The 23,400-nt window shown below is 52.0% G+C and overlaps 1 protein-coding gene across 1 annotated transcript; it reads left to right on the top strand.

Annotated features, from left to right (window-relative positions):
- Positions 1 to 3,878: 3,878 nt before the first annotated feature.
- Positions 3,879 to 4,841, top strand: Mrgprd (MAS related GPR family member D). Its single transcript, XM_075974941.1, has one exon. It carries the CDS (start codon positions 3,879 to 3,881, stop codon positions 4,839 to 4,841), a length of 963 nt encoding a protein of 320 aa, XP_075831056.1.
- The last annotated feature ends 18,559 nt before the right edge of the window (positions 4,842 to 23,400 follow it).

The following is a 23,400-nucleotide window of genomic DNA, read 5'->3' on the forward strand; positions in this document are numbered from 1 at the left end:
GCATAAGGCTGGGAACAGAGAAAATACTGTTGTTTGTTTTGAGACAAGATCTCATATAGCCCAGGCTAGACTCAAACTCCCGACGTAGCAAAGGATGACCTTGAACTTCTAATCCTCCTGATTCCACCTTCTAAGTGCTAGGAAGACAACTGGGAACCATCACACCCAGCTTTTGTAAGTCCGGCGTGGAACCCAAGGCTTTGAGCATGTCAGGCAAACACATCGCCCACCGAGCTACATGCCAGGCTCTTTCCTTTCTTCTCACTTTTTCTTTCTTCCTTTTCTCTCTTCTTTCTTTCCCTTCTCTTTGCTATTTTATTTTATTTTGTTCTTTGAGACCTGGACTATGTAACCCAGACCTGGAATTCTGACTTTGGTTGTGAGCCTAATCTTTAACAGCTGAGCCATCTCTCCAGCCCAAAGCCTGGAACTCTATAAGAAGCCCACACTAGTCTCAAACTAGTGATCCCCCTGTCTCAGTCTTACAAGTTTTAGGATTACAAGCATGCACTACCACTCCAGCATGGCTCCAGAGCTTCCTGCATGCTGGCAATTGCTTTGCCAGTGAATCGTGTCCTCAGCACAAGAAAATGCTTTCAAAATTTATTTATTTGTTTGTTTACTATGGCCCAGAAAAATTTACAATCAGACATATTTTTAGGGACGCTTCAACCATGATACCTCAGCCATATGGCTGCCTAAAAAAGACGTGAACAAGGCAGATACCAGTGGACATGCTAACGTGGGAAGGGGAAGTCTCTGGGGCCCCATCTCTAGACAAAGAACTACAGGCATCTAAGGGATGCTGAGAGAGAAAAACACTTTCCCCAAGGGAGGAACCCACTGATGGGTTGTCTGACACCAAGTGATCAGACCACAAATCACTTACATGCAAACAACACTGAACAAGCTCAGCGGATTGTGTGTGTGTGTCTGTGTGGTGTGTGTGAACGTGGTATGGTATGAATGTATGTGTGAGTGTGTGTGAGTATATGTGGTGTGTGAATGTGTGTATGTGAATATGTGTGTGATGTATGTGTGGTGTGCAAATTTGTGTAGTGTGTGTGACTGTGTGTGTGGTGTGTGTGTGAATGTGTGTGTGGTGTGTGTAAGTGTGGTGTGTGTGTGTGTGTGTGTGTTTGTGTGTGTATAACAATAGCAATTAGAGAGAGGCCAGGAAAAAAATCAGAAATATTTATTTGAAGCTCAACAGCTAAGGAATGGAGACACATGAACAACATGGCACTCGTATCTGAAGGGAAGTTCAGTGCTATCAGCTTGTCAGAGCCAAGGGACAGGGCAGCAGGGACCATTCCCAGGTCAGAAGGACAAATATCCCAGGGACATGGTGGCACTTTCACAACACAAGCAGTATCCCATTCTTCCTGGAGTGTCTCCCGGAAGCATGTTCACCCTCTGCTAGGAGAGCAGCAGCTTGCATGGGTCAGGGTGGTTCTCAGCTCTGCCTCAGGTTCAAAGTTCTTAGAAGAACCCCAAAGTTAGCCTATAGGCCCCCAAAAAGCTGAATGATCCATGGTTCCACAAGAGTCCAACAGGCACCCACAGGCCCTGACCAAGACCTAGGAAGGGAAGGCCATTGAGGGTGGCTCTACCCCTCTCACATCCCCACTGTGTCTGCTGCTGGGCTCACAGGTGAGGGCACATTCTCCCCTCTCCCCAGCTCAGGGGGAACTTCCGAAAGTGCAGCTGTGTGGCCGTGACAAACGTGGCATTCTGCTTTTGCAGCAGGTGCTCCCTGTGATGCTGTGACAGTGACCACAAACCCAATGGCTTCAGAGAGTCTGAGGCTGGGCCAGTGGAGTGGCTCCAGGGTTAAGGGGCTTGCTGCACAGTGTGCTAGCTTAAGTTCAATCCCAGGATTTACATGGTCAGAGGAAAGAACAGACTTCAACACAGACCTGCCGAGGCACGTATAGTCAAGCACTTGTGTCTTTCTCGGTCTCTCTGTCTCTGTCTAGAGAGTTCTAGGAAGGGTAGGAAGTCCCCCCACCTCTTGACCCTGACAACCCACATTGTGGAAGGAGAGAACATCCCCTGGAAGTTTCATCTCTGACCCCCCAAATACGTGACACCACCCCACACAAGAAGAAAACAGCTGAATGTAAAAGAAAATGTTTTATAAAGAGTTCTTGAAAAACAAACCTCTGGCAAAGTAAGAAAGAAAACAAGCAAATTAAAAAAAATGGCAGAAAACTGTGGCTTTAAAAATCCTGAGTCCCTGGGTAGGTGGTGCACGCCTTGATCCCAGCAGTCGGGGATTCCTTTAAGTCTGAGACCAGTCTGATTTATAGTAAATTCCAAACCAGCCAAGGCTACATAATGAGAATGCATCTAAAAAATAAAATAGTGGGTGGGGCTGGAGAGATGGCTCTGTGGTTAAGACTGCTGCCTGCTCTTGAATAGGACCTGAGAGTGACAGGGAGCTCACAATCCATTTGTAACTCCAGTGTGAGGGGATTTGACAACCTCTTCTGGTCTTCATGAGCACCCACAGACATGTCTTACACACACTCAGATATATACACATAAGTAAAATAAAAATGAAAAATAAATCTTAAAATGTTCTGAGACTCTAGGAGAGCACTACAGCGAATTTTATACTGACAAGTGGGAACCCAAAGGGCAAGAGTATTTTGATATTAACAAATGGCACACTCTAAGCAATGGCTCTCAAGCAGAGATGATGCCTGAATAGTCCTAATACACTAACAATTGGATCTGGAGCTTCGTTTTGGAGCTCTGAACGTCCAGTCCCACACACAGAAATGACCAGATGGTTTTGCCTTCTGCCAAGCCTTCAAAGAAAGCAGGTCTTGCAGGGCACAGACTGCTCTGGAGGCAGAGGAACAGCCACACCTCCAACCCGTTTTTTAATTGCAATAACGACAGACAAAAGCAGAAGCAGGAGCACAGCGAGTGGCAATTTCATCCATGAGTGGAGACAAAGGTACCTGGAACAGAATCAGGTCATGGTCAGGTGCAGAGACACATGCCTTACCCAGCGACGGGGAGGCAGAAGCAGGAGAATCAGGACTCCTAAACTAGCTTGGGTTATTTAATACCCTGTTTCAGAAAAAGAAAGAAAGAAAGAAAGAAAGAAAGAAAGAAAGAAAGAAAGAAAGAAAGAAAGAAAGAAAGAGGGCGGGAGGGAGGGAGAGAAGGAGGGAGGGAGGGAGAGAAGGAGGGAGGGAGGGAGGGAGGGAGGGAGGGAGGGAGGGAGGGAGGGAGGGAGGGAGGGAGGAAGGAGAAAGCCATATCAAACTAGGAAAAGGGAGAGGATGAGGAAAAGGAGATGAAGAGGTGCTGGAGAGATGGTTCACTGGTCAAGAGCACTTGTTCTTGCAGAGGACTGGGTTTGGTCCTCAGCACCCACATGATAACTCACCGTGATAACTTCAGTTCCGGTGGAGCCAATAGCCTTCTGGCCTCCAATGGCACCGCATTCATGTGATACACTACATACATGCAGGCAAAACACCCACATACATAAAATGAAAATATCTTTTTAAAAAACAATGACACTACACTGGGTGTGATGCTATACAGTTTTAATGCCAGCACTTGGGAAGCTGAGGCAGGGGGATCAGGAATTCAAGCTCCTCCTCAGCTACACAGGGAGTTTGAGGCCAGCTTGGACTACATGAGACCCTGTCTCAACAAAAAAAAAGACACTCAGGCCGGGAGGGAGTGGAACCTGAGGAGTGTATTTAGCAGGTAGGCAGGTGTCTGTCTGGTCCTTTGCCAGATTCAGCCACAGTGGGAGCCTGGGGATGCCTAAAGGAAAATTTCAGCATTCTCACAGGTCCAACGGTCCAGCAACACAGAATGTAACCCAGGTCCCTTTTCCTTCCTTATGAATGAACGACATTAGCAACAGCAGCCCGGCCTCAGGTCTGACCTTCAGCCCCAACATGGACTCTGTGACCTGGGTCTACTTTTCGGTGACATTTCTTGCCATGGTTACCTGTGTTTTGGGCATGGCAGGCAACAGCGTGGTGATTTGGCTGCTGAGCTTCCGTGTGCAGAGGTCCCCCTTCTGTGTGTATGTTCTCAACCTGGCGGTGGCTGACCTCCTCTTCCTGTTCTGCATGGCATCCATGCTCAGCCTGGAAACAGGGCTCCTGCTCCCAGCCAGCACCTCCACCAAAATCTACGAGGGGGTGAGGAGAATCAAGTACTTTGCCTACACTACCGGCCTGAGTTTGCTGACGGCCATCAGCACCCAGCGCTGCCTCTCCGTGCTTTTCCCCATCTGGTATAAGTGCCACCAGCCCCAGCACCTGTCAGCGGCAGTGTGTGGTGTGCTCTGGGTACTGGCCCTGCTGATGAACTTCCTGGCTTCATTCTTCTGCGTCCAGTTCTGGCATCCCAGTAAGGAGCTGTGCTTCATGATGGACATGGTGGTCAGTGGTATTATCCTGGGGGTTTTCATGCCCATCATGATCCTGTCCAGCACCATACTCCTCATCCGGGTACGGAAGAACACCCTGCTGCGGAGACGGCGGCCCCGTCGGCTGTTTGTGGTCATCCTGGCTTCTGTCTTCGTGTTCCTCACCTGCTCGCTGCCCCTGGGCTTCTACTGGTTCTTTCTCTACTGGGAGGAGCTGCCACAGAATGTGGTCTCCCTGTATGTCTGCTTGTCACGCTTCTCTTCGTGCTTGAGCAGCAGCGCCAACCCAGTCATCTACTTCCTTGTGGGTAGCCAGAAGAGCCACCGGCTGCAGGACTCCCTGGGTGCTGTGCTGGGGCGGGCACTTCGGGATGAACCTGAGCCAGAGGGCAGGGAGACACCGTCCATGTGCACCAATGATGAAGTCTGAAGGCAGCCCTGCTTGCTTACTCTCAGCTAGCTTTTTTCTCTCTTAGTCTGTCCAGAACTCTCTGCCTAGGAAATGGTGTTGCCCACAGTGGGGTGGGTCTTCCTGTGTCAATCAACAATCAAGACAATCCCTCAGAGACATGCCCACAAGCTAACCTGATCTAGTTAATTCTTCACTGAGGCTTTCTCCCTAAGTGATTCTAGGTTGTGTTGGGTTGACAGTTAAAGCTAAATAACACAGCACCTTGGACTTGGGAGTATACTGGTGACATTACTCTGTGCTCAAAGCGCTAGCTTTGATACACTTGTCATTGAGTGTGCCTGCAGCAGATTGTGTGACTTTTCCTGGGGTGACATGGACACACACCTACACATCCCAGACAGGGCACTGATGACAGACCAAGGAACAATCTCATCCAATCCCAGTCTGATGATCCAGTGAGTTATTGGCTCACAGAAGTGTGGATCAGAGGTTACTGATAAAAATGTAGGCGACCCTAAAACAGCAACAACTCTGAAAAGTCCCACCCTAGCATGGATGACAACCCTCAGAGGCTGTGCAGATGGAGGGCTCCTTTACTAACCGTCTACCTCCTCATGCTAGCATTTTCCCAAACCAAGAGCAGCTGGAATGGGGTTATCTCCAGCGGAGGGGAGGCACAGGAAGAGGGGGAGGAGTCTCAGACTCTCCCACCCTCTTTTCTTGAGAGGACCCCCCACAGGCTTCTTCATGAAGTTCTCTGGGGGAGCTTACAACTGCTTGGTCATGGTGGCAATGGTTGTGACTGATAACCAGTGAACAGAACTCCACAGGTCAGCCAGCTGTGTCACCGTCTCTGACCCACATCTCACTGCCCTCGTCCTCCACTTGACCCCTGGCCCACCCGCAGGCTCTGACTTGGCCTATGGTGTCCTCTTGTATCCCTAGTTCCCTGACAGGCCCATAGGCTTTTCCTCAAGATGCCTACACCGGTTGGCCTTATAGCAGCAAAGGACAGAACCTGGCAGTCAGAGGCTGGGAGGAAGGAAAGAGGGGCAAGATGGAAAGAGGTCACTGAACAGACAAAGCTCTGCGGGAGGCAAGGACAGCAGGGAGCCTGAGTCAATAGGATCTGGAAAGCTTTAGCAAAGGCCAGTGTACCGTGTTTGAGGTGACAGAAATGCTGGTCACCCCATTGTGTATATATATATGCATTGAAATAGCACCTTGGACCCCATAAACCTGTATGATTCTTACGTGTAATTAACAATAAAAGACAACAGAAAAGAAGAACAAAACAAAAGACACAAAAAGACCTCTGTGTTTCTGACCTAATTGCAGCCTTTGAATCTTGGGTATTGCCTTCCACACTATTCAGTAAACAATCTCCAGCCACTGCCCTCCAATTGAAGGGCAACTTAGTGGCCACTTCAGCCCAGTTATTGGCCTAGGAACCCTTCCTGGAATCTCCCTGGATTGTTTAGCATGTGGGGTTTGTTTGCTTTGAGTTTTTTGAGTTTTCCCCCTGAAATTGAGAAAAAGATTCCCCTTGGAATCAGATCAAGGGGTATTGCATACCTGGCTTGATCGCCAGCAGTGAGCACAGCCTCCATCCTTTTCTTTTTAAAGGGTTATTTGGGCCCTGCAGGCCTTTAATCCTCGGCAGGCCTGGTCTACACAGTGAGTTCCAGGACAACCAGGACTCTGTAGAGAGACCCTGTCTCAATGCCCTCCAGCAAGGATTACCCCCTCCAAAAAAATCATTTAATTTTATTGTGTATGGTGTTTTTGCCTATATGCCTGTGTACCATGGGTGTGCCCAGTGCCTGTGGAGGCTAGAAGAGGGCGTCAGATCCCCTGGAACTGGAGTTACAGATGGTTGTGCGCCATCATGAAGGTTCAGCCTTCTTTTTTACTTTTTGTTTTGAGACCGAGCCTTGCTATGTAGCCCCAGCTAGACGACTGGTATGTAGCCCAGGCTAGCCTTAACTGTGTAATCCTCCTGTTTCAGCCTCCTGAGTGCTGGGATTACAGCTCCTTCTCACTCTTTGTTGAAGATGGGGTCTCCCTTTGTTGTTCAGACAAGCCTTGAGCCATGAGAAACGTGGAGACGGAGAGGCAAGTTTACCTCACGACTTTGCATAGCCTGACACTAGCACAAAATCATCGGCCTTATACTCCAGCGCAGGCCGCTGCCTTCCTCCCACCAACAGAGCGACCAGGAGGTCACACTCTGACATGGGGGCTCAGTCTTGTCTTTGTTCTTTGGTTTTTCTAGACAGGGTGTCTCTGTATAGCCCTGGCTGTCCTGGAACTCACTCTGTAAACCAGACTGACCTTGAACTCACAGAGATCCTCCTGCCTCTGCCTGCTGAGTGCTGGGATTAAAGGTGTGTGCCACCACAGCCTGGCTGTAAGCTAAGGCTTCTGTTCCTCTAGTGCCTAGGTTTGACAACAACAACAAATACAGTTGGACTTCCCCTATGTTTTAAACCTGTTTTATAGCTTATTAGACAGAGGATCTGTTCACCTCTGGATGAAGGTCATTAGGCAGGTGTGCCTGTTAGTGATTTTCAACTCTAAACTATTAGTTTGGGTGACAGTAGCTAGACTAGCAGAGTTTGAGTAGAGTGAGCTTGATTTAACGGGATACCAGAAAGGGCCCCATATATAATCTTCCTGCCTCTGCCTCCAGAGCAGCTGGGATTGCAAGATGGCCTGCACTTGTTCTTGATGCAGGTCCAGAAGTGGCCTGAGTGGTTTCCATCACACTGTAAGGGAGAGGCCAGAGGCGCATGGGTCTGGCCACATAGTGCTGCGAGACAGATGGGAGCGGGAGCTTTAGTCACAGCCCAGACCTCTCAGAAGTTCCCAGCACTAAGTACAGTAGATGCTACAGGGAACTGGAACGGCTGAGCAGAGGGCGAGGGATGAGGCTAGAGTGCCGGAGGCTCCCTGGAGGGGCTGGGTGCTCTCCAGGAGTGCAGGAGACTCCCTGGAGGGGCTGGGTGCTGTCTAGAAGTGCTGGAGGCTCTCTGGAGGGGCTGGGTGCTATCCAGGAGTGCAGGAGACTCCCTGGAGGGGCTGGGTGCTCTCCAGGAGTGCAGGAGACTCCCTGGAGGGGCTGGGTGCTGTCTAGAAGTGCTGGAGGCTCCCTGGAGGGGCTGGGTGCTGTCCAGGAGTGCAGGAGACTCCCTGGAGGGGCTGGGTGCTGTCTAGGAGTGCTGGAGTCTTCCTGGAGGGGCTGGATGCTGTCCAGGAGTGCCGGAGGCTTCCTGGAGGGGCTGGGTGCTGTCTAGGAGTGCTGGAGGCTCCCTGGAGGGCTGGGTGTTATCTGGAAGTGCTGGAGTCTTCCTGGAGGGGCTGGATGCTGTCCAGGAGTGCTGGAGGCTCTCTGGAGGGGCTGGGTGCTGTCTAGGAGTGCAGGAGACTCCCTGGAGGGCTGGGTGTTATCTGGGAGTGCTGGAGTCTTCCTGGAGGGCTGGGTGCTGTCCAGGAGTGCTAGAGGCTACCCGGAGGGACTGGGTGCCTGAGGTTAGAGAGGAGAAGCAGGGGCTCAGCAGATAATATCCCTTTTAGGTCAATATGAGGTATGATGGAAAAATGAAAAAAAATCTTCAGGATACAAGACAGGAACCAAGACCCTCACCCAGGAATCTGGTTAAAGCCTCTTGCCAGTAAAGAAGTGGAGATTCCAAAACTAACTGTCCAGGCCTTCCCCTCCCAGCTGTGAATCTGCAGCTTCTCATAATCTCTCAGAAACCGTGTTGACAAGAAGGATGTGTCCTAAACCCCTGGCCAACCTACAGGCTTCCAGATTCACCTTACCTGGCTTAATCCATTCAAAACATCACCAGAGTCACCTTATAATCTCCCTTATCATTGGGGGTGGGGAGAGAGAGAGAAAGAGAGAAAGAGAAGGTGGAGGAGAGCCCTTAGCAACCATTAAGATGTAACTTGAAGCCAGCAAAGGAATGTGTGCAGCTAACGCTGGGACTTCACAATAGCCCTCCCTGCCTGCGGTGCTCTGACCACCTGTGGACACTGGTCTTTCCATCTGCTACTCTCTTTAGAAGTCCACACACACATCTCGGGTGAATGTCACTTTCTCCCAAGGGTCTCTCTTTCTCCTAACTCTAGTGCTAAGCCTGTATTAAAAAGTTTGGAACCAGGAGGTGGCTCAGTCAACTTCTTACAATCCCAAAGACTTGAGTTCGGATCCCAGATCCATATAAAAAGCTGGGCACAGCGGTCACACATTCCTGTGATTCCAGGCCTGCAGAGAAGGGATAGGGTGGAGACAACCAATCCCTGATGTGTGGCAAGCCCTGCATGAGGTTCAGACTTAATAGACGCCTTCCCAAAACAACGGTGGAGCCTAGTGGAAGAAAGACACTAATATCGACCTCCATATTCACACCCACACATTCACACACCTACACCAACAAGCGCATCCCTCACACAAAAGCCACAACTGCTTGTAACTTCAGATCCAGGGGATCCAAGGCCATTCTGTAGCTTCAGTGGGTACCCACACACACACACACACACACACACACACACACACAGAGAGAGAGAGAGAGAGAGAGAGAGAGAGAGAGAGAGAGAGAGAGAGAGAGAGAGAGAGAAGAGGATGAAGAGACAGCTCAGAGGTTAAACACACTGGCTGCCCTTGCATAGGATCCAGGTTCACTTCCAAGTACCCACATGGCAGCTCACAATCATCCATTAGTCTAGGTCTAAGGAATCTGATGCCCTCTTTTGGCCTCTGAGGACACCGCTTGCACTTAATACACACAAAGACACGAACACATACATGCACCTAAATAAAAACAACAACAATTTAAAAAATTATAGTAGCTGGCCAGTGGTGACACACACCTTTAACCCTAGCACTGAGTAGGCAGAGGCAGGCAGATCTCCATGAGTTCAATGCCAACCTGGACTACAAAGGAGTTCCAGGACAGACAGAGCTGTTACACAGAGAAACCCTGCCTCAAAAAATCAAAATAACAATAACAACAACAAGCCGGGCGTTGGTGGCGCACGCCTTTAATCCCAGCACTCGGAAGGCAGAGGCAGGCGGATCTCTGTGAGTTCGAGACCAGCCTGGTCTACAGAACTAGTTCCAGGACAGGCTCCAAAGCCACAGAGAAACCCTGTCTCGAAAAAACAAAAAAAGAAAACAATAACAACAACAATAATAATACAGAACAAAGTTGGGTCAATCATGCCTTTAAGTTTGAATTATAATTCAATTTTCTTGTCAGAAAATAACCAAAACTGATGATCTATGAGAAAATTCTCAGCATGCACAGCCTAAAATGATTGAAAACCACATCACAGCTTGCTGTTTTCTGGAGTCTTCGCAGTGTCTGTTGCTGTCCACAACCTACAGCCTGCCAGGATCTCACCCCTCGTCTCCAAAGCTGGAGTCGACTTCACCTGTGTGACTTCACTCTCTCCCTCAGCATGTCTCCCTTCTCAACTGAGAAGCTTAGGATCACACAAAATGTCAGGGTACAAGAACCCCCATTTCAGCTCCAGCTGGTCACCAGACTCACAGGTCAGTCAGGGACAGATAGCAGGGAGGGGAGGGTCCTGTAGGCTGCAGCTACTGCTCCCAGCAGCCAGACTGACATCTCAAACGCTAATTCATCTTATTTCTGAGCTAAAACCCCAAGGGATCTTCCTAGCCAAAGCTGAAAGGACACCCCCACTCCCAAAGGCTAGTCTAGGGGAAAGAAAAAATTCCTCACAATGCACTTCTGTAGTTTGCTAAATTAGAGCATTTTTTGGACTAAGATGGTGACTCAGTGGTAGAGAACTTGCCTAACATGTGTGAGGCTCTGTGTTGGATGCCAGTACCACAGAAATGGGGGTGGGGAGAAGGGAGGCAGGGAGAAAGAGAGAACTTTTGAGTTTTCAAATGCCTAGGTCTGCTGTTCACTTAGCAACCCTCCCTGAGTGCTCTCTGTGAGCTGGGTCTTGCTCCCAAGCCACTGCAGAGCCTACTCTGGGAAGAAGAGACCAGGAAAGTACATAGAGGATGGGGGGATGACAGCCCCAGCAAGCAGACCCTGTGCAACCACCCACGGGCTGCTCCTGCCTGCAGGAACCCCCCTTGCCTCATCCACTCTGGAGTCCCTGCCCTCTGAGGGGACTCTCTGCAGAGACTAATTTCCCTCCCAGATGGAGGAGAGAAGGGCTGCAGGCTTCACAGTTCAGTGTTTGAGGGAACAGGGTCCTGCACCCCAGCTCCCGTGCCTGGTGCTCAGATGTGTTCCTGAGGCTTTGCAGGCGACTTAGCCAGTCTCCAGCTCACTCAGCCCAGGGCTCCTGTGGCAGAGCTCTGGGCCAAAAAGAGATGAGATCAGGGGAAAGGAATGAGCTTGGCATGGCTCTTCCTTCCTCCCACTTCACACAGTCCAGAGAGACCCAGAGACTCTCTGCCAGGGAGAGACTCAGGCCGTACCCAACACGGGAACACCAGGATGGTCTCAGATACCCTCTGTGAGCACATGAGTGTGTCAGATATATGTGCGAGAGAAAAAAAAAAGCCTCAACTTAGTGACTTAGGTCCTCCCCTGGTCTGGCAGCCAACATCCTCTTTTCTCTGCTCCTTCCTTCCTTCCTTCCTTCCTTCCTTCCTTCCTTCCTTCCTTCCTTCCTTCTTTCCTTCCTCTTTCTTTCTTTCCTTTCTTTCTTATTTTTCTTTTTTTCGACACAGGGTCTCTTATAGACCAGGCTGGCCTTGAACTCACTATATCTAAGGATAGTCTTGAACTCCTAATCCCCCCGCCTTCATCTCCCAAGTGTTGGGATTACAGGCTTTTATTTTACTACTAAGCCTAGTTGTATCTAGTTGTATGTAAAGCTGAGCATAGAACCAGGGCTTCGTGCATGCTGGGTAAACACTCTACCAACTGAGCCACAGCACCTTCCTAACTCCTTCCCTTTTTTCCTCCCTCCCTCCCTTTTTTCTTCCCTTCCTTTCTCTCTCCTTCCCTTTTTAAAAAGTGTCTTTCTATGTTACCCAGGCTGACTTTCAAATTGTGAGTTCAGCAATCCTCCTGCCTCAGCTTTCCAAGTCAGCTAGGAGTACAGATGTGTTTCACCACACCCTGCTTACCCAGCTTCCCACCTTTTAAAAATGATTTTTATTTGTGTGCATGTGTGTCTCTGTGTGTACTATGTGTGTCCAGTGCTCTCAGAGGTCAGAAGAGGGCAGTGTTGGATCCCCTGGAGCTGGAGTTCTATTGTCATAAGTTACCCAATGTGAGCGCCGGGAACCAAGCGCTGGTCCTCTGCAAAAAGCAGGATGCCCTTTTAACCACTGGCCATCTCTTCAATCCCCAAATCCCTTTCTAAGCATCACTACATCTTTGGTCCTCTCAGGAATTGATGGGAAGTAAACCCAGTCTTTCCTCCCCAAATGCCAAGTTCAAGGGCAGCCTGTGCTATTTGAGACCATCTTCCCCCAGAAGTTCTTATTGCTATGCTCTTGGCAGGTGTAACTGGCAAAGGCAGGATCCTAGTGGATTAGGGTGATCGCTAATTGAAAGTGGCTGGTGTCCTTACAGAAGGTGTGTGCAGGGACAGAGAGAGAGGGGAGGAGCTCGGAGTGATGACCAAGGCAGACACCACTGTTGCTCCTAGGAGGCCGAGCTGCTAGAAACAGGAAGGGACACTGTCCCGTAGAGGGAAGAGGAACTTACTATTCAGTTACTGAAAACTCCAAACATGGCTTCAGGCTCAGGAGGACACAGGTGACCAGAGCAGGTCCTCAGGAACCGCTTCCTTCCCAGGGCTCAGCTGCCCCACGATTTGACTCTCAGACAGAGTTCTCTCTCTGCTGGAATGATGGATTTCTGCTTCTCAGATTCCATTCTACCAGTTCAGGGGCCCCAAGAGAAGGGTGGATCCTTCTCTTCCGTGTTTCCCATGAATCTCCTGGGCCTGACAGCTGCTGATGACCTGGACGAGAGTCCACTTGGACCAAACTCATGCACTTTTCCCAAGCTCACCAAGAAATCCAGGGACCGGGATCTGCTGATGGGGAGCCTCAGGCATATTATACAGAGCCAACTGTGGGGTCAGAACCACATCCCCGGCCCCCAGCCCCCACCCTGAAAAACACCTGGGCTCCTCTGCTTGGGAGAAGCCACGGATCTTGGCAGGCTGGGCCTGAGGTGTGGCTAGCAGCCAGCTCCCTTCAAAGCCAGTCTCCTTGTGGGAATCTGCATTCCATCAGCTCCTGAGTCACAGCCAAGGCCCAGTGGAGTCGGGGTCCTTAAGTGAGCCCAGAGGGTTGCTCCTCCCACTGCCTCAGCCCCACCGCTGGCCTGTTGTTTGCTGGGGTGAGGCACTGTGGGAGCTGAACGGAGCCTGCTCTCCTGAGCAGCATAAGGAATGTGACTAGCCTGTGCACACACCAACCACAGCACCATGTGTGAGGACAGGGGAGGGAGGGAAGCCTGGGGGCACAAGAAGCCGGAGGTCACAGCTGCCACCAAGCCAGCTGGGACTAAAGCCAGTTGTTTACTCAGGGTGTGGTGACTGGGTGGTAGTTGTCACCTTCATTTTCTGAGGCCTGAGGCCCCGCCATCCCTGATCTGTGGGGTTCCCAGCTGTGGATGCGACTGGAACCTGCTATCTCTGCATTTACTGGAAGGTGTTTTCTGTCAAGCGTTCATTTGTGCATCCCCACGAGGGCTCCTTTGATTGTCCTCCATTCTGAGACCCCAGCCTAAGAGACACGTGGTACCTGGTTCCTTGGGCAGGAGCTGTGTCCTCTTCCATTACTGGAACTGCAGGATGAAGCAGGGATTCTGACTCCCCGGAGGGGGGACATTGAATTAGTTGTTCCTTAAGACACCCGCAGAGAGGTCCTCCCATCCATCCCAGTGTCACTTGGAGATACTGGGTTTGTTCTTGGGGGATTTTCCTGAGGCTCCCAGGATCAAGGCTCTGTCATGGGCCAAGAATGTTTTCCCAGCTCACATTTGAAAGCCCTGCCTGCTCCCAGCACATCAAGATGTGATTGCATTTGGAGTGAGGGTGGGGTGGCTACATTAATCTGGCCCCAAGGAGCCTCCTCTGAAGCCACTGGGGTCTTCAAAGAGGAGGATATAAGATACAGGCAAGTAAAAGGACATCTGAGAAAGGAAGCGCCCTGCAAGCCCAAGAGAGGGGCCTTAGCAGGAGCGGAGCCTGGGTACCTGAGGCCTAGTCCACCTGTCTAAGCTGCCCTGTGCTAAAAAGCAAACCATTCTGAGGCTAGGAAGGTAGTTTTGTGGGTACAACACCTGTCAGCTAAAAAGGAGGACCTGAGGGTGCATGCCAAAATCTTAGCTCTGGAGGGGACAGAGACAGGAGGATCCCAGAGTTTGCTGACCAGCAGCGCATGTGAATCAGCAGGTGCGAGGTTCCCCGAGGGTCCCTGTCTCCATAAATGGTGCGCGGTGACTGAAGAAGACACCCACCCGACACCGACCTCAGCCTCCACAGTGACTGAGGAAGACACCCACCCGACACCCACCCGACACCGACCTCAGCCTCCACAGTGACTGAGGAAGACACCCACTGACACCCACTGACACCCACCTCAGCCTCCACAGTGACTGAGGAAGACACCCACTGACACCAACCTCAGCCTCCACAGTGACTGAGGAAGACACCCACCCGACACCGACCTCAGCCTCCACAGTGACTGAGGAAGACACCCACCCGACACCGACCTCAGCCTCCACAGTGACTGAGGAAGACACCCACCCGACACCGACCTCAGCCTCCACAGTGACTGAGGAAGACACCCACTGACACCAACCTCAGCCTCCACAGTGACTGAGGAAGACACCCACCCGACACCGACCTCAGCCTCCACAGTGACTGAGGAAGACACCCACCCGACACCGACCTCAGCCTCCACAGTGACTGAGGAAGACACCCACTGACACCCACTGACACCCACCTCAGCCTCCACAGTGACTGAGGAAGACACCCACTGACACCAACCTCAGCCTCCACAGTGACTGAGGAAGACACCCACCCGACACCGACCTCGGCCTCCACAGTGACTAAGGAAGACACCCACTGACACCGACCTTGGCCTCCACAGGCACCTGTGCACACCCAGCCACTGTCGGAGTCCTGTGCTTCTGTGACTCAGCACCACGAAGCCGAGACAGGGTGATGAGCAGGCCAGCCTGGGCTACATAGCCAGCTGCTCTCTCAAACACACACACATAAACACACAGAAGGAAGAAAAAAATCAAAAGGGCAAAATAATACTTTTCTTTGTTTGCTTTATTACAAAACAACAGATGGAAGCCTTGGAAAAGCCCCAAACTGTTTTGAGGTAGGCTTTGTCCTTTTGAAACGTCGCTCTTTGTGAGCACAAATGCAGGCTGCAGGACTCCCTTGACCAGGGGAGGGGTGTCGGGGGTGTGCTTTCTGAGGTGGTTGTGTATCTTGGAAGACAACCGAAAGGCATGAGGCCAGCTCCCCCAGCCAGCATGGGTGGGGGGCCGAGAACATTCCATCAGAGTCAGTCATGAGGCTTGAGGCGGGAGGGGTCCTCTTGGCAGGGACCCCACAATCTGTGTTGCTTTAACTCAATAGTGTAAGGCTCCATTCCGGGCAGACAAGCCCACTGTGGCCCCTCCAACTCTCTGGATCGTGAAGGACACCATACAACCAGTTACATACACACATTTGAGGTTAGTCACCTGTCACCTGTGAAGGGACACAGATGAGGGCAGGGATGAGGCAGGATGAGGAGGATCTGGGCTGGACAGGTGTGGCTGGGACCCCCTCAGTGGGGTGAGGGGTGTCCTTGGGACATGTTATTAACAGGCGGGAGACACCTCTACCCACCTACTTCACATCAGCATGTTCCCACTTCTCTTCCTTCCTCAGCGTTGCTACCTCCTATCACTGGCTGAGCAGTGCCCCTAGCCCCAACCTTTGTGCAGGACATTTTATAGAAAAAGGGTCTTTGCTGATGGCAGCGGTTAGTTCCATGTGCTGGCCTGGTTGGGTTAAGGTAGCCTGTGAGCCATTGCTGTGGGCCTTTTTGGGAGGGATTCTGAGCAAGGTGAGCTTCAGACTCGATGAGTGACATAGGGCAGATCCACCCTCCTCAGTGGGTGTGGGGACACTATGCAGAGGGAGGGGTAACTCTCCCCATCTCCTGCTGGAGCTGCAGCTGGGGGTCCCAGCGTCTGCTTTCTCCTCTCGGCATCAGAGCCCCTGGTCCTCCGGCCTCTGGACTCGGGCCCCACCACTCCCCCCAGCATCCCCTCCTCAGATCCTGCACCACACTGTTTAGCTACTATCCTCCAAACCCGTGAGCTGACGTGCCTCCTTTGCTTATAAAGCATCCGGCATTGGGCATTTCATTCCAGCAATGGAGATGGGCTGGCAAAGCGGCTCTGGTGGATCCATAAGTGCTTCAGAGTTACCCCAGCCTCAGGCTGCACCCCAAATCAGCAGCCCTGCTCACACCCTCCCAATACAGTTGCCAAGCAATAGACAGGGACTCTCTCCTGGGTATCCCTGCCCAGGGCTCCTTCTGTCCTCCGATCTCCTGCTGGACATACTGACAATGAGCCACCCCGGCCATCTTCCCTCCCACGGTGACCTCGGGAACACTGTCATTTCTGGTGCCACACCAGAGCCTGCCCCAGTCTTGGCTTTGCCCTGGTGTGAGCCTGACCCTGACCCTGTCTGTGTTCCTGTCACTTTCTCAGGCCCTCGCTGACCTAGAAATAAAGCTGCCCCCATCTCTCTGCTCCCCAGGCTAAGAGGGGGAGGCAGAGCATATAGCCAGTGACTTTTTCCAAGGAACTCACCTGGGTCTCATGCTGACCCTGCTGCTTGGCTCTTCTGACTCCAAGGCAATGACCTTCCTTTGGACTTCAGCTATTTCTGTCATGGCTGCTTTTGGAGTTGGGGGATCACTATGTAGCTCCAACTGTCCTCAAACTCATGAGCCTCCTGCCATGGCATCCTGAACTGGGACGGCAGCACCAGGGGGGCTGTTTCTTCTGAGGAGATACCCAGAGGCCTCTCATATTGACACCACAGCCAAGATGGATACCAGGGACAGTTTCCTTGATGCTTGACCAGGGAATCATGAGGCCTGCCTATGTGACCAGCTTAAGGGGTTGTACATGGAGTTTACGACTGTGGGTAGAGTCCCACAGATCCTCATAGCCTTGTCCGGGTGTCTAAGTAGAACCCACTCGGTGTCTGTGAAGAATGTCCTAGAACCTAGGGTCCCCATGCCTACATGGACCTACTCCAGGTCCCCTAGTTATTCCAGTCCCTTCTGTGTACTGAGTCCCTGGAGCCTTGCATGGCATCTAGGTGGTTCAGAGGCATGCGGACACTGAGGGCCGGGCAGCACAATGCCTGCGAGTGTGTTCTGGCCTCTATGGCTACCTGCAGACGAAGCAGGGTCTGCTGGGGGCAGGTCATTAGCGACCATCAAGCTTCCGATGATGAAGAGTCTGGATCACAACACAGTTGGGGTCCCTCTGCTCTTTGTACTTAGGTGGCTTTCATATCCTGATGGCCAGGGAGCCACACAAGCTGGCAACCAGACTTCCTGATCCCTGCGCAGGTGCTGGACCCTGTGTGAGATGCTCATCCCTTGGTTCCTGGATCATGGAGAGATCTCGGTGGTCCTGAGAGAGTATCTGGGAAAGGGCAATCGGTGAGGGGCTCTAGCTATCTACCAGTGAATGGGGGAGGAGCTCTAGGTATCGGCCAGTGCAGGTTCATCCATCTGCGGCCTCCGGGGCCTGACCATCAGCCAAACGGCAGCGCAGGAGAGCAGCCAAGAACTGGCACTGTGTTCAGTCATCTGAGTGGGGCAGATGGCTGCACAGGGGGACAACAGGGACTGGCAGTGGCCTGTGCAGGCAGTGGACAGGCTTCGCTGGCCTCTTCACTTACCTTGCATGAGAGTAGAGAGGGGCAGGATGGGATCTGTGTTTTGGAACAGCCAAGGCATGGAGAGGCCAAAAGAGAGGGTCTCCCAGCCCATGTATTCTATCAGGACCAGCCACGGCACTGCCAGCTCCACCCACCAGGATGCCTGCTGACCAGGAGCAAGGCAGCTGGGCAGTGGCTCCCAGGAGATATGCCATAACCCACTAGGCACTTGGCACCATGCACAGGCCGTGCATACAGCAGGCATTTCATGTGTGCTTGAGTATGTAAACATGATGCCTTCCCAGGCTAAGCCTGAGTGCTTGCGGCCCATTTGCACATGGCCTGTGAATTTATATCAATATCTTCTTTGAGGTTTTTCTTGTCCCTTCTGCATAGGCCTTGTCTGCAGCCTGAATGGTCTCCCTGTACCATCTTCTACCACTTCCTGCTGCCTCCTACCCACCATGCCTCAGGACCTTTGCACTTGCTGCTTCTACTTCTCAGCATGCTCCTCCTGTGGGCACAGCTTCCATCCTCACCTTCTTCCTTGTTTGTGTTTGTTTTCGAGACAGGGTTTCTCTGTGTAATGGCCCTGCTGTCCTGGAACTCGCTTTGTAGGCTAGTGCTACGATTAAAGGCATGCATTACTACATCCAGTTCCATCTACCAAGGATGGGTTAGAGGACACCAATGTCAACCCAAGGGTGAGAGTTTGTCCAAATCAGCCTCAGGGTGCCGGCTCTTCCTGTGCTTCCTGTAACTAATTACCAGGAGGGGCTCTACTTAAGTCGGGACCTGGAAATCCACTTCAGACATGAACAGCCAGGGTGGATAGGGAGATCAAGGAAGGCTGCATGTTGTCTGTCCCAGCCCACAGCCTCCCATATTGCCAAAGGCCATCAACCTTATTGACATCAGTGAACAATCTGGAACCTTCACACTCACCTTTGGGGCTGAGACTTACAGGCAGCAGTTATGAGCTACATAAAAAGTCATACAGTCCCTACCGCAAGTCCCATCCCAATCACAGGTGCACAGCTTCCAGCCTCCCCACCTGCTCATGGGGACAAGAGGCTGATCTGTCAGTCCTGAGCACTCAGCAGAAGGCCCTCCTCATCTATCTGGCCTGGTCATTTCCTCGGACTTCCTGAGTGACAACCTTCTCCACAGGGTGGTCACCAGGGGTTTTCTGAAACATACTTTCCTCCTCCCCTTCCTGCTCTCTGTGAGGCCCACAGGAAACAGTCTTCTATACAAAGCTCAGTAATCAACCTCCACCATTGAAGGCAGCATCAGACTGTGGTATTATAGAGCCTAGGAGACTGAGGGCGATAGGGATGGGCGAGAGTCAGTCAGAGGCTGAGTGAAGATCAATCGGAGAAGAGGAGGCCACATGGGGGTTAGGACAGAGAGCTTGAAGTCTTGGCTGGGACAGCAGAGTGAGCTGAGGTATGTGGCTCGGGTCTGGTGGCCAGAGCAGAGCCTGTGTGGGTGACTGACCAGGAAAATGGCATCAGGATGGGCACCAGGCACTGCTGGGCAAAGACATGGTCTCAGCCACACCTGAGCCCAGCCTGACCCCACGGCAGCTACAAGAGACACATTTCCTTCTCTGGGGCAAAATGCCTGTCATTTACCCACTGAGCATGAAACACGGTGTTTAGGGCCAGTGCTCAGCTGGGGATGGTGTTATGCTGCCCTGGTAACAGCATCACCTTCCTTCCCGTGTCTGGTTCCACCCTGGGGACCTGAGCTTCTTCCTTCTCCCAGATGGCCCCATCCATCCGTGGCCCTGTTATCCACAGGGGAGAGCCACAGCTCTAGGCCGTGCCAAGATCCAGATGCGGGTGGGTCCACAGCCTCGAAGCTGAGATTCTGAGTTCTGGGATACGGAGCCTTCCTTCTCAGGAGCAGCTACAGGCTTTGTGGACTCCTTCATCCACTGGGCATGGTGGCACACAACTGTACTTCCAGCAAGCGGGAAGGAAGGCAGAAGGATCAGGAATTGAAGGCCAGCCTGGGCTACACAGCAAGGTCCAGGCTAGGCCTATCTCTATCTACATGAGATTCTGTCTCAAAATTAAAAATAAGAGTTTGAAAGTGAACATTCAGAGCATCTCTGGTTCTTGACAGCTCCGGAGAAGAAGTAATCCACTATCCACCCAGAGGTGGATGAATTAAAAAACTGTGCTATGTCCATATAATAAAATGCTATTTGGCAATAAAAAGGGACAAGACTGCTGCACACAACCTGGGCACACCCCGAACACAAGACGCCAAGTAAGATGTCTGAGAGGCAAAGGTCTGTGTACTTGAATGAAGTTTCCAGAATAGGTCAACTTTCAAGTACAGAAGGTGGATCCACGGTTCCTGGGACTGGAGGAAGGCAAAGGGATTAAGCACGGACCACTCCAGGGAGCTTTTGGCAGAGGAGGAGATGAGCTGGAGTGACCAGGACTGTATCTACTAACTCCTGTAGGATCCTGCACTCTCAAAGGGTGCAGTGTGCTGGGGTCACTACCCCTTGGTGAAGCTTTATGACAGTTACTCCTGGCAGCAGAGGGTAGGGAGAGGGCTGAGCTGGGGATCGAGTGGGTGAGGGCAAAGTCAGCCAGCCCAACAGAAGCAGGGAAGGGTCTGTCCAGTCTTGTCTGCTTTCAGACGCTAGGAGCGTCGGGCCTGGTGAGCAGTCAGATGGAGACTCTGCTATGTCCAGATCCTGTCCTGGTAAGAAGCCACATCTCTGCCTGCCCGCTAGAGGTCCACAAGCCTGTTCCGTATTTCCTCCACTCGGAGAAGTTTCCAGACCAAATAAGGCTGCGGTTCTTGCCAAGCTCCTGGCACAGACTGCAATTCCCTGTAAGTGCCAAGGTTGTCACTTGGGCCCAGAATCTTCTGAAGCAGCTGGGTGCCCAGCAGCCGACTGGGCCACCCCTCTGGGTAATGCCAGAGGCACACTGGTGATCCTTGGCCAGCAGGGGCAGCATCGTATCTTGGAACTGGGGCTGCCCCAACCCCCTGCATAGAGGTTTGGCAGCCAGAGATGCGGTCACCAGAGGCTTGCACTAGATTTTCTCTAACCTTCACAACTATCCTATGAAGACAGCCCTGTAATGGCCCATTTTATAAATGAGGAAACTGAGGTACAAGTCCAGGAAAACCTGGGGCTGTAGTATGACAAGTAAGTCCTGCCCACCAAGGAAGCAGGGCCAGCCAGGGTCACCTGGGCACCTCCACAAGAAACTTCTCACTCCTAACAAATCCAAACCTGTGTGAGTCACCCACTCCTGGGAAGCTGTCCCAGCGACTCAGAGCTCACAGTGGCTGGATAACACATCTGGCTGCCTTTTCCATTTCCTGGGCTAACCTTGCCCAGCGAGGCTACAAGACATTTTTTTTTTCTCAAGCAATCAGACACAAACATTTTCCTAACGAGGGCTCTCTGGGATGAGACATGGAAACTTTGAACTCAGCCACCTTTGATGCCAGCATTTTAATGGAGCAGCAGTCAGGGTGAGGAAGAGCCATGAGGGCTTTTGTGGGGTGTGGAGATTTGGTGTGGGCACTGGCATGGAGACCTGCGTGCAGGGACCAAGCCTCGGCTGTTCACTTCCAAGAGTGGCATGGTCATTCTCCTACCCTGCTTAGTAAACAGGCTTGGTGTGTGTGTGTGTGTGTGTGTGTGTGTGTGTGTGTGTGTGTGTGTGTGTGTGCGTCGTGCATGGAGGTGGGGGAGGGAGTCACCTGCAGAAGCTACACGCTAGCATGATGGTATTGACATTACTAGGACTCCAGATCTCAAGCCTTAGCCTGTGCTACTGTAGCCCTTCCAGGAGGGCCACTCATGGGAGCTGCTCCCAGTGGCAATACAAGACCTGGTCTCTCCTCAGTGGACAGGGACACTGGATCAGCACCATGTTCAGAGTGCACAGATCCTGTAGGATACAGATGTGTTGGGCTAGGAAAACAGTTCCATGGATTAACTGTTTACTGCTCAGGCATGAGAACCCGAGTTTGGATCTCCAGAACCAATGTAAAAGCCAGAAGGGAATGGGGCCTGCCACCAAACCTGTGACCTGAGTGGCTTCTGGAAGCCACATTATGGGAGGAGGGAACTTCTCCGGCTGTTGCACTTACTTTTTTGGCATGTTACTGTCATCTGTGTGTGCACCCCCCCCACACACACACAAGGAGGGAACTCCTGCGGCTGCCCTTACTCTTCCACAAGTACTGTCATCCGCGTGTGCACCACACACACAAGGAGGGAACTCCTGCAGCTGCCCTTACTCTTCCACAAGTACTGTCATCAGCGTGTGCACCACACACACAAGGAGGGAACTCCTGCAGCTGCCCTTACTCTTCCACAAGTACTGTCATCCGCGTGTGCACCACACACACAAGGAGGGAATCCTCCTGCAGCTGCCCTTACTCCTACACGTGCTGCTGTCTACATGCGCCCCTCTTCCCCCACCTCCCAAACAAACATTTTTTGTTTAAAGATGTACAGCTGCAGGCACAGCTGGACCAGCAAAGCCTTTCACAGCAAGTGACAGAAACCCAAGAGGGACTTATTAGTTTAGAATTCAGGGAAGGATAGAGGTCAGGGGTGGCTAGAGCCAGGGGCTCCAATACCAGGTCAACCCCCAGCCTCTCTCTTTGGATCCCTTTCTTCTACAGACAGGCTCTGGAAGGCAGGCAGGGTAGCCACTGCCTCTAGCACAAGAGCCAGTATCTTTCCTCTGGCCTGCACATCAGCACTGGAACAGAAGTGTTGGTCCTGTTGGATTCTGGCCCATCCGAGTCTGCCCTATTTTGGCAGGGCTGAGGAGATGCCATGTCATCCAGGCAATTGCCTCCTGAGCTCAATCCTGGGGCTCCATCAGGGTTCATACCCATGGGCCAGGGGGGCCAAGCAGCTTCTATGATGAGCCCCACAGCCCTGGAGTGACACTTCCATTTGGCACGGCATTCCCACTGCATCTTGGGAAGAACAGAACTAACCCTTCTTGTGATGCATGTAATGCCCGACACTGCACCCATGGCAGTCCACCTGCAGTTCCAACACTACCTGAGCACAGCACTGGGGTGTAACTGCAGCCACAGCCAACAATCCCGTCCAAACACCATGCATGGATGCAAGCAAGGAAGGTGACCATGAGAGTCGGAGGGGGAGGCGGTATTACATGACTTTTTCTGAGATGGACCATCTCACCCCAGAGAGGGAGGTCACTGCAGACCAAAGGAAGGATTCTGTCCAAGCCCAAGTGAATGGGAGACTCTGTACTGCCTGGAAGTCCCCTGGGCATGGGTGACTCGGGAGCAGCTATAGTCCCCTTGGGGGTATGTGGGCAGTTGCATTATCTAAGGGCACCCCTACAAGCCAACTGTTTGTCTCTTAAACACCCTCAAAAGGGAGGGTCTTGGGGGACCTCAGGTAGGGGACTGTTAAGGAACCCAGTCTCCTGAGGTTTTGTGCACACATTACAGCTGCTCTGCTTCAGATGGCCATGATCGCATTCAAAGGCAGGACACAGCCACACAACAGAGAGCAAGGATGGTCCTACCCTGGCAATAGCAGAGAGGTCAAGGTCTGCAGCCACTTGGGGGACATCAGTGTGACTTTAGCATGAATAGGCTC

This window comes from Microtus pennsylvanicus, chromosome 5 (genome assembly GCF_037038515.1).
Source record: "Microtus pennsylvanicus isolate mMicPen1 chromosome 5, mMicPen1.hap1, whole genome shotgun sequence".
NCBI classification, from domain to species: domain Eukaryota; kingdom Metazoa; phylum Chordata; class Mammalia; order Rodentia; family Cricetidae; genus Microtus; species Microtus pennsylvanicus.